Here is a 15,370-nt window from a genome sequence, read left to right as displayed (position 1 = left end):
ACCTGCTCCATTCCTGGGCGGCGGGAAAGTTTTCGCTAAATTAGACCTAGCGCAGGCGTATCAACAATTGCCTGTAGATCCAGCCACCGCGGGCGCAAACTATCGCCACGCATAGGGGCGCATTTAAATGCAACCGGCTCCAGTTCGGGTGAGCGTTGCTCCAGGAATCTTTCAGAGCTTAATGGAAAGGCTGTTACAAGGAATAAGAGGGGTCGTGTGCCGTATTTCGACGATGTACTCATCGCCGCCCCTAACAGAGACATTCTAGAAAAACGACTTTGAGTGGTCTTACAAAGGTTCCAAGACGCAGGCCTCAAAGTTAAAAAAATAAATGCCAGTTATGTACCGAAAGGGTGGAGTTTTTGGGATACCTCCTGGACAGTCAAGGAATCCATCCCACTGAGGACAAATTAAAGGCAATTAAGAAGGCCCCACTCCAAGGAACAAGGCAGATCTACAGGCGTTCCTTGGACTTATCAATTTTTATAACGTCTTTTTACCCAATAAAGCAATGGTAGCTGAACCATTACATAGACTCTTAGACAAAAAAGCAACATGGGTTTGGGGACAACGTGAACAATACGCTTTCCAACAAGTAAAGAAATTGCTAACTTCTGATTCTGTACTTATGCAGTACAACGAGACTCTGCCGTTAACTATTACTTGTGATGCCTCACCTTTTGGGGTTGGAGCAATCCTGGCCCACGATACCGAACGGAGCAGAAGCTCCCGTCGCGCTTTTTTCGCGAACTTTAGCTAAAGCAGAAAGAAATTATAGTCAGCTGGATAAAGAAGCTTTAGCTATTGTGGCTGCAGTTAAACGTTTTCATGAATATGTGTATGGGCGTGCGTTTACAATAATTACTGATCATAAACCACTACTGGGGATTATTGCGGGTAATAAACCAACCCGTATATATTGTCCCCCAGAATGACCCGCTGGTCTGAATTCTTGGCGGCATACAACTACACCTTGCAACACCGCCCGGGAAATCAATTCTCCACGCTGATGCATTGAGCAGAACACCGCTCCTAGAATCGGTTGAAGATCCAGCCCCAACTATCCAACGCTGCAAATTGAGGCTCTACACGCGCCGCCACTGACGGCGAGGGACATTGCCCTCGAAACAAAACGAGATCCGGTCCTGCAACACATCCTACGCTGGGTTGAACGTGGTTGGCCAACAGAACAACTATCACCTGAATGGGCGCCTTTCAAAGCCCGCCAAACCGAACTGTTTTCCCAAAAGAGCTGCATCTTGTGGGCGATAGAGTCGTAATCCTGGGCAAACTACAACGAACTGTTTTAGCGGTATTGCACGACGGACATCCGGGCGTCGTGCGAATGAAAGCACTCGCACGGAGCTACGCCTGGTGGCTGGGAATCGACAAAAGAATCGAGGCCTGGGTCGCTACTTGTCAACGTTGCCAGGACGTCAGCAACGCCCCACCTAAAGCAAGCCCAACCGAATGGGAAACTCCGGGGGACCATGGTCCCGTATTCATATTGACTTTGTGGGGCCTACAAAAGGGCACACTTTCCTTATTACTGTCGACGCCTATTCAAATTGGCTCGAGATCCATCGAATGAACACAACTACAACGGACTCAGTTATCAACAAATTAAACAGGCTATTTGCCACACATGGTTTTCCGGACGTTCTGGTCTCGGATAACGGCCCACAGTTCACAGCATTACCATTTGAACAATATCTTGCTGACCGGGGCATCCGCCATGCGCTAACCTCGCCCGCGCACCCTGCGACGAACGGACGTGCAGAGCGCATGGTACAGTTTGTAAAAAGACCCTCCACAAAATGGAATTCGGAAACATCGATGAAAAAATCAATCGAATTTTATTGTTGCAGCACATCACGCCCACAGCGTTACCAACAAAACGCCCGCCGAACTTCTCATGGGGCGGAAACTACGATCGCACCTTGACCGGCTCCACCCCGCATACGCACCTGAAAAGCCTTTCGGCTCCAGCAGCAAATGCCGGGAATTTAAGGTAGGCGATTTAATCTTTGCCAAAAACTTCTCTGGTGACCCTTATGGATACCCGCAACCGTCACCCACCTCATAGGGCCTAGATCTTACCGCCTGCTAACAGACGATGGGAGGGTGTGGAAACGCCACATAGACCAACTCCGTTCGAGATTACCACCCAGCGCCCATGGCTCCCGGGTTCACCAACTGAGGGGGAGGAAATATCGAGGAAATTGACTTCGATATGACAGATAGCAGGCCAACGGAGACCCTATGGCCCAGCGAAGTACCGGGAATCGAAGCAGGGAGGGAGTTGATTTTCCCATGGGACGTGAACATGGGGGAACCCGAACTGCGAAACCCCAAGAAACACTGATTGGTGGGGACAACCACAACGAAAGCAACACGGAAATTCCGTGCAGCGAAACAGAGCTTAACAGAGATCATCCAAACGCTCCACTGGAACCGGACTTTAGGCCAAACCCGTGGAACCACGGAATCATCCAGACAGACCAAACGGCCTGTCTATCTTGAGGATTTTGTTACAGCTCCCCTCAAACGGAACCCAAGGGGAGGGTGTTGTGAATCAATTAAAAAAAAGTAAATAGCCCAAATGCAAAGCAGGTTTTGGAAGCCTGCACACCTGATTGGTCCTTAAACAACGAACAAGGATTGGTCCATAACAAGTCCCTGATTGGTCAATATTAGGACACTTCTTATTGGGTATTAGTTGAACTTGTTGCACATATGATTGGTTAATAAGGTAGCAGCCAACCCTATAAAAGGGTTACTGCTGCCCATACCTGCTCTGTTCTGTTCTATCTACTGTTATTAAAGAGTTGAAATCACTGGTCAGATGTCTGGTCTCCATTATTCTCCAAACATAACATAAAGTGTATTAAAATGTATTTTAAAAAAAGGCTACAAACCACCATAGGATATATAACTGGGAGAACCCAATTATGGAAAGACACATTTCATAGATTTCATAGATAGACTGTAATTTGATATTCAGATAAAGCTAAATTTTTCTTATTGAAAAGTTATCAGTAGATCTTGTTTTAGAGAGAACATATTTAGAACAAAAGCATTAAATGTAATATACACTAATTTTTAAAAATATTTTTTATAGGATGAAACATTTTCCTCACTGTATAAATACACTTTCCTGTTCTCCTTCCTCAGTGTTGTTTTATGGTCTTATTGTTTAATATTATTTATTTCAAGTGGAAAACCCAGTGCTGAAAGAACACCATTTTTTAAGAAACACAATTAATAAAGAATATATTTATTTATTTAATGGATTTATTAAATTTATTTCCACTTAGCTCACCATGGAGCTACTCTAGGCAGCTTATAAGAATAAAAAGGAAGAAATGAAAAGAGTATGAACAGAATAAAAGATAATATAGCAATAAAATAAACAATGAAAAATAACACAATAAGAAATACAACTATATGATTACAACAACAACAAAAGCTAATGGGTAGAGAGCAAAGAATAGGAAGGAGGGATTACTATATATGATATTGTGATTCCAGGCCTGTTTTCTTTTACTCTAGAGAAACAAGAGTTTTTTTTAAAAAAGCCGATTAGGATATGACATTTTCTTCCTCATGTTCCTCAGGTGAAATAGCAACAACAGGAATCAGAAATGTTTTCTTATTGGCTACAAAGACATACATACACATTAAAATTTTAAATGTGAATAATCCAGAGGATTGTACAATGTGATCAACACACACACCATTATCATGTACTCCAAGTTACCCATCAGCCTACAAAACATCAGCAATCAGTTGCCAACAGGAGGAAATTTATTATTTAACCTGTGCCTCGAGATCATTTGGACAGGTGGCAGTTCTATCATGTTATTCCCATTATGGTAACTAATGTTAAAGCCAGCCATCTGGCTGCAGTTATTTGTGTCCATCAATCTCTACTTACATTACTTTATCAGACATGCTCCCCCTGGCTTTAAACAGATAAGTTGCAGATCAAGAGATGTAACACTAAGGATGATGTACAATCATTTTTCCATTACAAAAATAAATATGAAAGTATATGTGCTTACAGTAGAAACCTGTGGAATAACATGAAAGCTATGGAATAATGTTACTTGTAGAACTTTAAGAATGGAAATACCTTGGAAGGTGACCTTTTTTAAAAAAGAAACATTTGGATGAAAAAAATATAAGAACTACAAAATTAAAGTTCATATTGGTACATATCTTCCATTATGTAAGAGTTGTGGCGGCACAGTGGTTAGAATGCAGTACTGTAGGCCAACTCACTGCTCACTGCCAGAAATTCAATCCTGACTGGCTCAAGGTTGACTCAGTCCTCCATCCTTCCAACGTTGGTAAAATGAGGACCCAGATTGTTGGGGCAAATATGCTAACTCTGTAAACATCTTTGAGAGGGCTGTTAAGCACTATGAAGTGGTGTATAAGTCTAAGTGCTATTGCTATTATTTACTTCTGTGTTAGCTTTCATTATTATTTTAGTCAAAATGTTGGAAGTTTTTGGAGGAAGTCATTCACATTAGCATAGCATAGAAGATTGGTGAGTCTGCTTTAGGAGTATAAATATTTTAACAACATATGAACACATAACTAACTAACTGAGTTCAAGAAACTTTACTTTCTTTTAAAATAGGCCACTATCAGGGATGGGATTCTACCAGTTCTATAGAACAGGTTGTTATGATTCTGCCCATTTTGGAGACCTGGCAAATCGTGCCCCTGGCTGGCCCCACCCCTCTCTGCTCGTCCCTCTCCTCCTTGCTCAGGCAGTCCTTATCGCACATGCGCAACATTGCGTGCATGCCTGCAATCGCTGACTGAGTTCTTCCCCACCCAGTCACTCCTTAAGGTATTTCTTCTTTTCCCCCATCCCGACGATCAGCTGTTCCTATGTGCCAGGATTCTGCTTGCTTGTCTTATTGCTTTGCTCAGGAAGCTTCTCTGAGGCCCAGGAAGGCAAAAAATGGAGGGAGTGCAGCACCGCCCCTGCCCCCCTGCTCCATTTTTTGCCTTCCTGGACCCCAGAGAAGCCTCCTGGGAGCAAAAACGCACCCCCAGGAGGTTTCCCTGAGGCCCATAAGGACTTAAAATGGAGCATGGGGTGTGTGTGCTGCATTTCATTATTACTTTAGTCAAAATGCCTATTATGAAAATAATTCAGTTCAATTGAGAAAGGGCTATGTTCTGAAACTCAATAAATTGAGACTTAATTGTTTATTGTAATATTGTAATATACAAAGTCTATTGTAATTGACTTATTACAATTATTTTGGGGGGCAGAGGAATATTTTGTTTTTCATGGGGGGGCGGGATAAGAGAATGCTCAAGAAAACCAGCTTCTCAATTCACTTTTCAGAGAGAAATGTTACACATAAGAGATAAGCTAAGAATTATTGACAAAAAGTCACAGCAAACTTAAACCCACTTTATTTTTTACAGCCAAAAGGAAGGTTAAGATTACCAATTGACAAATTACTATAGTATAATTGGATTACTTCAGCCCCTGGGACACTGATGATCTGCAATATACAGTACTATCATATTGTTAGAAGAATTTTTTATATATTCCACAGTATGTCAGAAATCTACAAATCAATAAGAAAACAGGTCCTCCCAATTATACACACCAGAAGACTTGATCTATGTTTCAAGGAATCCAGGGATTCCTTGAATATATTACTAAGGTTCAGTTCAGAAGTGGGAGTTGCTGTTCAGTTTCCTGTGTAAGATTTAAACTGAAGGACATTGGTTAGTGGTTGGAGATTTCCTGGATGATGTCAATTAATTGATGTCCTTGATGTGGACCAATCAAAATAAAGATTACATCAATCCTAGCAACAAATTAATCAACATCTCCCAGAAAATCTCTAATCGTCATCCAATCCCAAACCCCAGGACAAAATTTAATACCGACTACAAATACTGCAAGGGAATTTCCACTTTTGAAACATGGAAGTGAGGAATCCTTGTTGGAATGTAAGCTGAAATATCTGCAAAAAAACTGTATAACTTGATCTCCTGAATACTGGAAAACTCATTTACTAATTATGTAAAATCAAATCATTTTCTAAACTTCTCCTATTGTTACATATTTACAGACAAGTGTGTATATTTAGCATATGATTTTATTTTGATAGCGATGGCAAGATCATTACAACTGGTAAATGGGAAGTATACCCTAGGTAGTAAAATTTTAGTAAGATTTTGTGTTGGCTCCATTACAGATGCACAGTTTATTTGGAAGATACACAAAGACAGCACCTTCAGAAGGTAGGCATTATAGAAACAAATAAGATATTTAGATGGTTACATGCATATTACAGTGAATTTTGTAACAATTGTTTAAGAGCAGTGGTGGTACAGTGGTTAGGATGCAGAACTGCAGGTTACTTCTGAGGACTGCCAGTTGCCTACATTTTGACAGTTCATATCTCACCAGGCTTTGACTCAGCTTTCCACCCTTCTGAGGTCGATAAAATGAGGACCCAGATTGTTGGGGGCAATATGCTGACTCTGTAAACTGCTTAGAGGGCTGTACAGCATTGTGAAGTGGTATATTGTATAAGTCTAAGTTCTAATGCTTCTATTGCTATACTTTCCAAATACAGAGTATGGAACAATATCAAAAGTGGATTTTCATTCTTGGCCAAGAATACAGAAGTTTCCACAGTTCTGCTTACTAACTATAGTTCTCTTTGTTTTAGAAAGAATTATACTGTAACTGAATGTCATTATGTGCAACACAATGACTTTTCTTAAAGCACATGGTTGCTTAAACACGTATAATACTACCCTGGAATTATTTAATAATGGGAAACATCCTACACAATATCACATTATTGTGCCCAGCTTACAAGATAAAGTAATAAATTTTACATCATGAAACCATCACTGAAGCTGGAACATAATCTAATATCTTTAGATACTCAATTTGTACACTTAGAAGGAATAATGCCAGAGTTATTTCACATGCAAGCTATTTTCAAAATTGCTATTTAAATGCTTGACTGACCTGTGGACTTATTGTAAAATCTGCTTCAAGCTAGGTAATTGTATGAAATATTATGAAACTGAACTGTTACAGTTCTCTTTACCATATGTCTCTTGTTATTATTTTTCCTTCTTTCTTTCACAATGAGGTCATCTCTCACCTTTTGATGCTTCTGAAAACAGAAGAAGTGTTCCAGCATGCCATGCTGCAGGAAAGCATGGAGCCTTCCATGGTGCTTGACAGAACCATGTTCAATTTGTATTGTTCTACCACATGGTTAGATCAAGCACAAAGGAAAATCCCATTAATAGGCAGAGTCAGTGTTAAGCAGCCGCCAAAGAGATAAGAGCGTTGAAAGGAAGTAGCACGGAGAAGCACAAGCTGGAGATTTCATTGTGAGCTGATGTCCATTTCTCCCATGCATAAAGGAGCTGAAGTTCAAGAAGTCAAATTTACTGTTACAAAGGCAAAAATAAATTTGTATTGTACAGTAAGTTTAGAAGAACAACTAACAGATTCTTTTGAAGATGAAACTGTTACAAATTATTTTGAAAGGCTTACAGATGACAGCTAATGCTGAAGAATAAGTGCAGATTGTAAACATGATCCATGACATCATTAAGCAGATTACAATGCATGTAGAATTTTTTATGGAATAGTGTTATTCTTTTAAGTGAGCTTTTTTGCTTTTGAGTTGCAATGCTTAGAAAATAACTTCCCTCTAATACAGCCAAGGCATTTAAAATAAAGGTATAATCAGCATGTCATAATGCTTATTCTTCCCTATCCCCATTCAAACATTTAAGTTTTTTTATAGGAACTAATACATTAGATATAGTTTGAAAATAGTTAAAACAGGCAGGTGTCTACACTACCTTTTTGACTGTTATAACCACAAGTCAGGGACCTCCAAACTTAGAAACTTTAAGACTTATTGACTAAGTCCACAAGTCTTAAAATTATGAAGTTTGGACCCTTGCTCTCTAGATTTAGACAGGAGTCTGAATATTCTATTCTCCGGATTTAAGCATGACATTGTCAATAAGCACAATGAAGCTTCTGTTGATTCATATTTCATTGCTATTAAAAAAAATCTGTTGTGGTGCTGCTTTGCTTTGCATTATACAGTAGCATGGACACTTCCACAATTATACTGCACTGGAATCTAAATGACTGTATCCAAACACCATGGTGAAAAAGTAACATTTATTGTGGCATAATTACATCTCTGTCTGCTCCCTCCCAACCAGAAGCCTCCAACTTAAGTAAGGTGTTTGTTTGATTTAGAGAAATCTCTTATTAGGAGCACTATCAGGAAACCGTAAGAACTGTTATGCAAAGAAAGTCCCAATTCATATATGTGAATCTGAACAGTGGTGCTGTTTGTTTTCACCTAGAGTGTTATAGATGGCAGAAGCTTTCTACAAAAGCACATAAAACAAACGAAGAATGCATGCATTTGGCACAAGGAACAGAGCCCTAACAGAGAAATATTGTAAAGCCGGGTGGCTGCATGTGAACTGTAACTCTGATCTATTTTTCTCATGTTGAAAAGGATCCCAAGGAGGGTATATATTACAGGTTTTAAATTATCTTACTAGCTATTAAACTGCCCTGTGGAAGGGTTAATGACTGTAGCTCTAGCAGCCCTTAAAAGCAACAGCAATTTAATTAGTATTAAACTAATATAATTTTGCAGATTTAAGATTTCCAGAGTTAAGAAATCTGGATTTTACAATGTCCCCTCCAAAAAACATTTCGACATAATGTAAAGTATGTTTGGAATAAATTGCTAAAATTATATTGTTTTTTTAAGTATTATGTTTATTTATTAATTAGCAATATTCCAAAGAGATGGATTTATTTTTTTTACTGATTTTTGCATGGTCATTTTGGAAGTTTGAAAAGCTTGTATGGAAAGAAAAGTGTGTGTGTGTGTGTGTGTGTGTGTGTGTGTGTGTGTTCATGTCTTATACATGAGTCTGGGCTGCTAAGTTAGAAACAGAGTAAAAACATAGTAAAAGCAAGTGTAAAAACAATAAGAAAAATATAAAATAACATAACAAAGAATCTCAGCATAGTTAATACCACAAAAATGGGCTCAGTCATACTATGAAGGTCTTGATGGCAAAGTCAAGTTTTCAATGCTTTGTGAAAGGTAAAATATGAGTAGAATTTGTTATACCAGAAGTTTGTTTCTTACTGTGTTCTTCAATTATACAAGATTTTATTCTGTGAAGAAATCCATAACAGCCTATGCATTTGACACACTGCATCTGTAGTCTATGATATTTGAAAATAGTAATCACCACTCTTGAATTCAACTGGAGGTGCAATATACTGTAAAGACCTGCTCTCTTTTATAAAAAATATTGATGATAGTAAATTACATAAACATGTAATTAAAAGTATAAGCATTCTCAGATTTATATCACTACTGTGAATTATTGTAAAGTAGCATCTGACAAATAGATTATTGGCAATATCTGATTGTCCTTCTTGCATTGTTTGCTACATTAGTGGTGTGCTTGATAGTGAAATGGAATAAGTAGACAAATGCTGAAATACTCAGGACATAGATTTAGAACTTCAAATGATAAATACATTCTTATTGTTAAACGAGGAGAAAGGAAATCTTTACTGACTCTGAACTTTCTTTTATCAAGCAGAAAAAATTACAGAAATGGACAGATCAATAATTAGCCAAATGAAACAGAAAGGAAGCAAAAGGAAGAAACTTTTCTGAGAATGGCTGAAAAATCTTCATAACATTTGTGGCATCACTGTAGAACTGTGCACCAATCAAGGAACAGTTAAAATTCTACTGCAATGTGAGATTATTGTTGGACAAGTAAATCTTGCTGGATTTATTTTGCCGATAGCTTAGAAAACAAAACTATACGGTAAATACCTTAATCAAATGGTACCAAGCACACAGGCCTGCTGAGATAATTTGATAGGGTAACAGCACTGCCATCTTGCATTAAATGCTTGGCTGCTATTGGGCAAGTACAGCTGATGGATTATGACACTTACTGAAAATTGACACCTACTGAATACCTTCTACAATAACTTGAAAGTACAAACAGTCAGCTGAAATTCAACAGGAACATTGTAGCTCTTCTAATTGCTCAAGCACAGAGACCAAAATCCATCCGACTAAACTTTATAACTTAGAAATAAAGGCAAATGAAGTCAGTTTCCAACACAGCATCAGGCAATAAGATCATTTCACTTCACACCGGTTGCATTTTGAAATGAGTAAATCATTAAAATGTATAATCTTTAGATACTCTTGCCTGGCTAACTTCTCTCCCCAAAATCCGCACAAAACAAACTTTTGATAACATTAATACAATATGAAGTTTAATGTATTATGTGTTTGTGTACATTTAACACTTATGCATTAATTCTGAAAGAACAGCATAGACAATTTAACCTCAAAAGTAAATTTTGGCATGCCAATTTATGATGGTTAAGACAATGTGCTCTCAGCATTTTTTTTTTGTAACAAGTTATGTCTGTTAAGGAGAAAACAACACTTTTCATCATAAGTTATGCAAAGCTAAAATGTGCTCATCTAACAAAAGAGCAACGTATCAGAAAATGGAATTTTAGTTTTCCCTTATCCAAATCCCACTTTTACTCATTTCCAATCATGAACAGCAAGAATATAAATCCAAGTTATTTTAAAAATTAAATTCAAAAGAGCTTTTGTTTAAAATAATGTATAGCTTACAAGCATGACTTTAAAATTCTGTTGTCAGATATTATGGCTATCTAAAGAAATGGAATGAAGTCAGTATCATTAAAAGGAATCTCTCAGCTTCCAATTTAGCTTTATACTGAAATTGTGATTTCTTTTCAATCCCCAGAGCTGAGATTAGCATAAGCAATTGAATTTTCTTTTTTTAAAATAAATTTTATTAAGTTTCCAAATTTTAAAAACATCAAATAAAACTTTATACATTGTTATCAACATCAAGACATCTTTTGCATCTCCTCACATTTTTCAGTATATGTATTTACTTATTCCTTTACAATTACATCTTACTCTTACTATAAATCAATATCTTTTATCCTTACATCTCAATCTTCTCCATGGTATATTTACATATTTACATATTCCCTCATTCTTTTCCTAATTGCCATTTTCTTTTCTTTTTATTTCTATTTTATTTATTTCCACCCCCTCTCTTCTCTCATTCAGATACTTTGGCAATATTAAAATTAACAGATTAAAAGTTAAAGTGGATCACACTATTTTATTGTAGTTTATCATGGCATGGAATTATCAGACAACTGATGGAAGTATTTTTTAAATCATCATTGTCTTCCTACACATTTAAGTTTGTGAACCCAGGTTTGCAAGGTTTGTTGTCCACCAAATCCATATAGACTCTATCCATTTAATTTTTAAACATAAAAAATGTTTTTGAAACTGAATTAAGTATAACTGAAATTACATTTTAATGTATTTTTCCAAATTTTAATTTATTGTTGCGTTTTACTTTTATTGTACTGTGGATGTTGTGGGTTCCCATCTTATATTTTTAAAATGCACACTGTCGCAATAATCTCCTCAGCTCTCCAAAGAGCTATATTGATCGTTGTTCAAAGTCACTCTGAGTAATTCACAGAAAAGCATTCCTGACTAAGCCTTTATTTGGACAGCAAGATTTTTAAAAAAAGAACTAATAAAACTTCTATGAATTTGGGCAAAACATATCTAAATTATTTTACTGTTTTTTTAAAGAAAAAAATTGGATACCCAGGATCTTGTGTATCACTTTCTTTGAAGGTTGCAATCCAAGGTTGCATTCTTTTAAAAGGGAAACCTAGTTTTTAACTAAATAGCCAAATAAACCAAAATGAAAGCTAGAGGTTTCTCTCTCGTTTAATGCACAAAGTAACTAGATTTTCTAAAGGACTAATCCAATTTCTCAAATTTAATTTTGGAAAGATGCTACATAATATCCATTATACCAAACACTGTCCCTCAGATTGGATTAGTAGGCTCCCTGGACCTGCTTATTTCTGAACTCAAAGTGCAGCACAGCCTGGATAAATGAATTACCTGAGCAACGGAACTTCTTGCTCTTGATCTGGCTGATTCGTTTGTTGGCAAGACGACGCGGACTGCTGCACCGAGCTCCGCTGGTTTCTATTGGATTATCCTGCAGGTAATCAGCCAGCCACTTCAAATGGCAGTCGCACACAAATGGATTTTGAGCTAAATGCCTGCAAGAGGGATGGGATGTTTAACCAGAAATGACCTGTGACACTGTAGTCCATCATTGTTTTTACAAATACACAACTGAAGAGCAGAATAATTGAATCAGCTTCCAATACACTGGGTCTGGCAGAAGTGGGATGGAATTAAGAGTTGTGTGTGGGATATTCTGTGAGCCATTCATTCTTTCTCTCTCTCTCTCTCTCTCTCTCTCTCTCTCTCTTTAGCTTGTTAAGTCAGCAGCAAGCCTTCTCCAGAAGGAAAAACAAATTAATATAACAAAGTCACTTTTTAAAGGGCATAGACCTGTTGTCTAGAAAACTGGTCAATGATATATTGTAGTCAATTAATCTTTTTAAAAGTAACAAATTTAAACTATTTTTGGGGTCACAAAATCAACACTTTCTAGAGATTGTAATGTAAACTAGTATACCTCAGGGCACTAGGGGAAGATGTAGAAGAATCAAGGGTTTCTATCAATAGAAAAATTAAATTCTAATGTATTTCATCTTTGGACGATCTAAATCTTCAACAAACCAGTATATTATGTTACTGTTAATAAGAATTATGTCATTGTTTGGTTCAGACAAAATTTATGAATTATGTATCAATATAGAAATGTTTTTTGTGGCAATTCTGAATCTCTCTCTCTCTCTCAATAAATAAATAAACAAAACTATTTTAAGGTAGTTGTTAGTTATTTTCAGGAACTTTGGAAGTGTTAGAAAAGCTAAAATGGACACTTCATAATTAATATTTTTTTAAAAAAAATAAATTTATAAGATTAAAACGAGAATAATTTAATGAAAATTTTAAAAAAAGTTTTATGTCTTAATTACACCAAAAATGTAAATTAATGGAGGAGGCATTTACATATAGGGTATTGTCTGCTCCTTAAGTAGATTAGTCAGGAAAGAAGTAGTTGAAATCTATTTTATTTATGACAATAGAATTTTCAAATTCTGCCAGCATTTCCCCTTCTCTTTGTTTTATACTAAAGAAAGTTAAGGTGGGACAATCCTCAATTTTTTCTCTTGCCTTCTAGTTTTTCCAGGCTCACGTTTCACTAATAGACACCACATAACTGCTGTGCCAGAAATATGAATTTACCGATTATTATTCTGCTTTAGTTTACTTTAATATCCCCAAATGAGGAAAGTATCATATAGTTTAAAGATGTGAAAATGATTTTGAATTATAGACCAAATATGAGGAATATATCACCATACAGAGAACTATAGATTTGCTATGTGTGAGATATAACAAAACAAATTATTCATTTTCAGTGGAAAGATATTGCTGCCCTAGATTTACAACCTTGGATTGATGACATGTTGGCTCTCTACTTATGAATTTTTTATTTATTAATGTAATAGAAAGATTGATACATGTAACTTTGTCAAATCAAGTTTTAATGCTGTATATTGGTTCTCATTTATTTTTTGTTGTCTTTTTTCATACTAAAGCAATATAATGAAAATGGGGTATAAACATATAAACACAATTGTTTCAGGAAAAACACCTTCTGTTTGATGATAGCTATTGATTAAACAACTAGCTATAAACATTTAACAATAATTAATGTTCCTCAACTTGAACTGTATTATCTCCATGTTGGGGTATTTAATTATGGAGTGGAAAGATGCAACGCTCTAAGCCAGGGCTTTCAAACTCTTGGCCTGTGGGACAGATGCATGATGTGCTGGCCCAGTTTGGCGAAGGGGTGAAAGTCCTGTTACATCACACGATGTAAACGTGATGACATGAGTTTGACACCCCTATTCTAAGCCAATTATGGTAAGCTAGCCACATAAAATGGCTCATTACTTAGGGCAGGTTTCATTTTTAGGAAGTTTAAAATAACAGCCACTCATACAACGATGTTGTAAGCCCAAATGGCTTTGGATACCAATTAATAGAAAGCACAATCACATAAAATTTCAACAATTTAAATCAATAAGAAGAAGAGTGGAAAGAAGCAAATAATCCTAGACACCGAACCTAGCTAGATTCTTCTAGTAATATTTTACCAAAACATTCTGATGGAATCAATCAGCCTAGGGTTTTTTCCCCCATTGTTTAAAAAATTTCAAACTCTTTTAGTGAATCCAAGAAACTGTCAAGAGCTGGTCCATATATGATGTAAAAATTAAACAATGTTGATCTTTCCTTTATCCTTGCATCTTGATACTATCCTTTAGTATAAGACATAATGAAAACAAATAGGTATCAAAATGAAAAAAATAATATTTTAAGAGCTACATAATCAAAAAGGTATGATAATATGGTAGTATAACTTGGGTAGAATAATTGAAATGAAATTAGATTATCTCTGAGAAACACCATTTTTATTAGCAAACAATTCTGAATATTTTACTTGCACAAAGACATTGAGAAAAAAATACTAAAGAGAGATAATCACAGGAAGTTGGAAATCCACTTTTGAAATGATGTGACTAGCAGAGGAACAAGTAATTAAAGAGAAAAGGTTTGACAAGATGTAACTTTTCTGGATGTGCCTATAGCTCATTTGAGTTTGCTGCATAGTTACTACAATTCTCTGTGAAACTGGAAACCTACAGCAATATAATGCAATTAAATCTAATTAATTCAATCTGCTGCAGAATCTATTTCTGTCAGTGTAATGTGGATGATGAGTCTCTTTACCACTGAATTCATTTTTGCCAGGTGATATCAACATTACTGATAAAAGAGAATATTTGTAGCTGAGGGCTGAAATGGTGCTTGGTGCTCCCTGAGCTTGGTTGCTTTATTGCAGATGTTTCATTTTCAAACTAGATAATAAATATTGGTGCTAAAAAGGGAGTGAAGTTTGCTCTCTGTTTTCTGCATAAACTAATGGCTTCCTTGATAGAATTGATGTATGTGTTCTAGGTGTTTCCTCGATTAGAGTGCTGTTTACTGTTTGTTTGTCTGAATCAGTAATTCTTTGATTTGGTTATTCACTTCTTGATAGTTGGCCTAGGATTAATCATGGAGCTAATATCTGCTCAACTGGGTGTTAATTGCTCATGAGAAGGAGTTTTAGTCTGTTTCCTTTTGATTATCTCTAAAAGATGCTCTATCTCTAACAATCAAGCTCAGAGAACACCAAGGAGCTCACAGAACAA

The 15,370-nt window shown here is 36.5% G+C and overlaps 1 protein-coding gene across 1 annotated transcript in view; it reads right to left on the bottom strand.

Moving 5' to 3' along the window:
- The window catches only part of SLIT3 (slit guidance ligand 3), a 519,460-nt gene that overhangs the window by 143,764 nt on the left and 360,326 nt on the right, over positions 1–15,370 (bottom strand). Inside the window, exon 14 of the mRNA XM_026688600.2 lies at positions 12,084–12,247. Within this exon, the coding sequence (XP_026544385.2) occupies positions 12,084–12,247 (164 nt within the window). The remainder of the gene's footprint in view (positions 1–12,083; positions 12,248–15,370) is intronic.

Source organism: Notechis scutatus, chromosome 2 (assembly GCF_049901735.1).
Source record: "Notechis scutatus isolate UNSWTSFEM ecotype Mainland chromosome 2, rNotScu1.2, whole genome shotgun sequence".
NCBI classification, from domain to species: Eukaryota; Metazoa; Chordata; class Lepidosauria; order Squamata; family Elapidae; genus Notechis; species Notechis scutatus.
The sequence above is the reverse complement of the archived record's forward strand: the minus strand, read 5'-3'. Positions and strand labels throughout refer to the sequence as shown.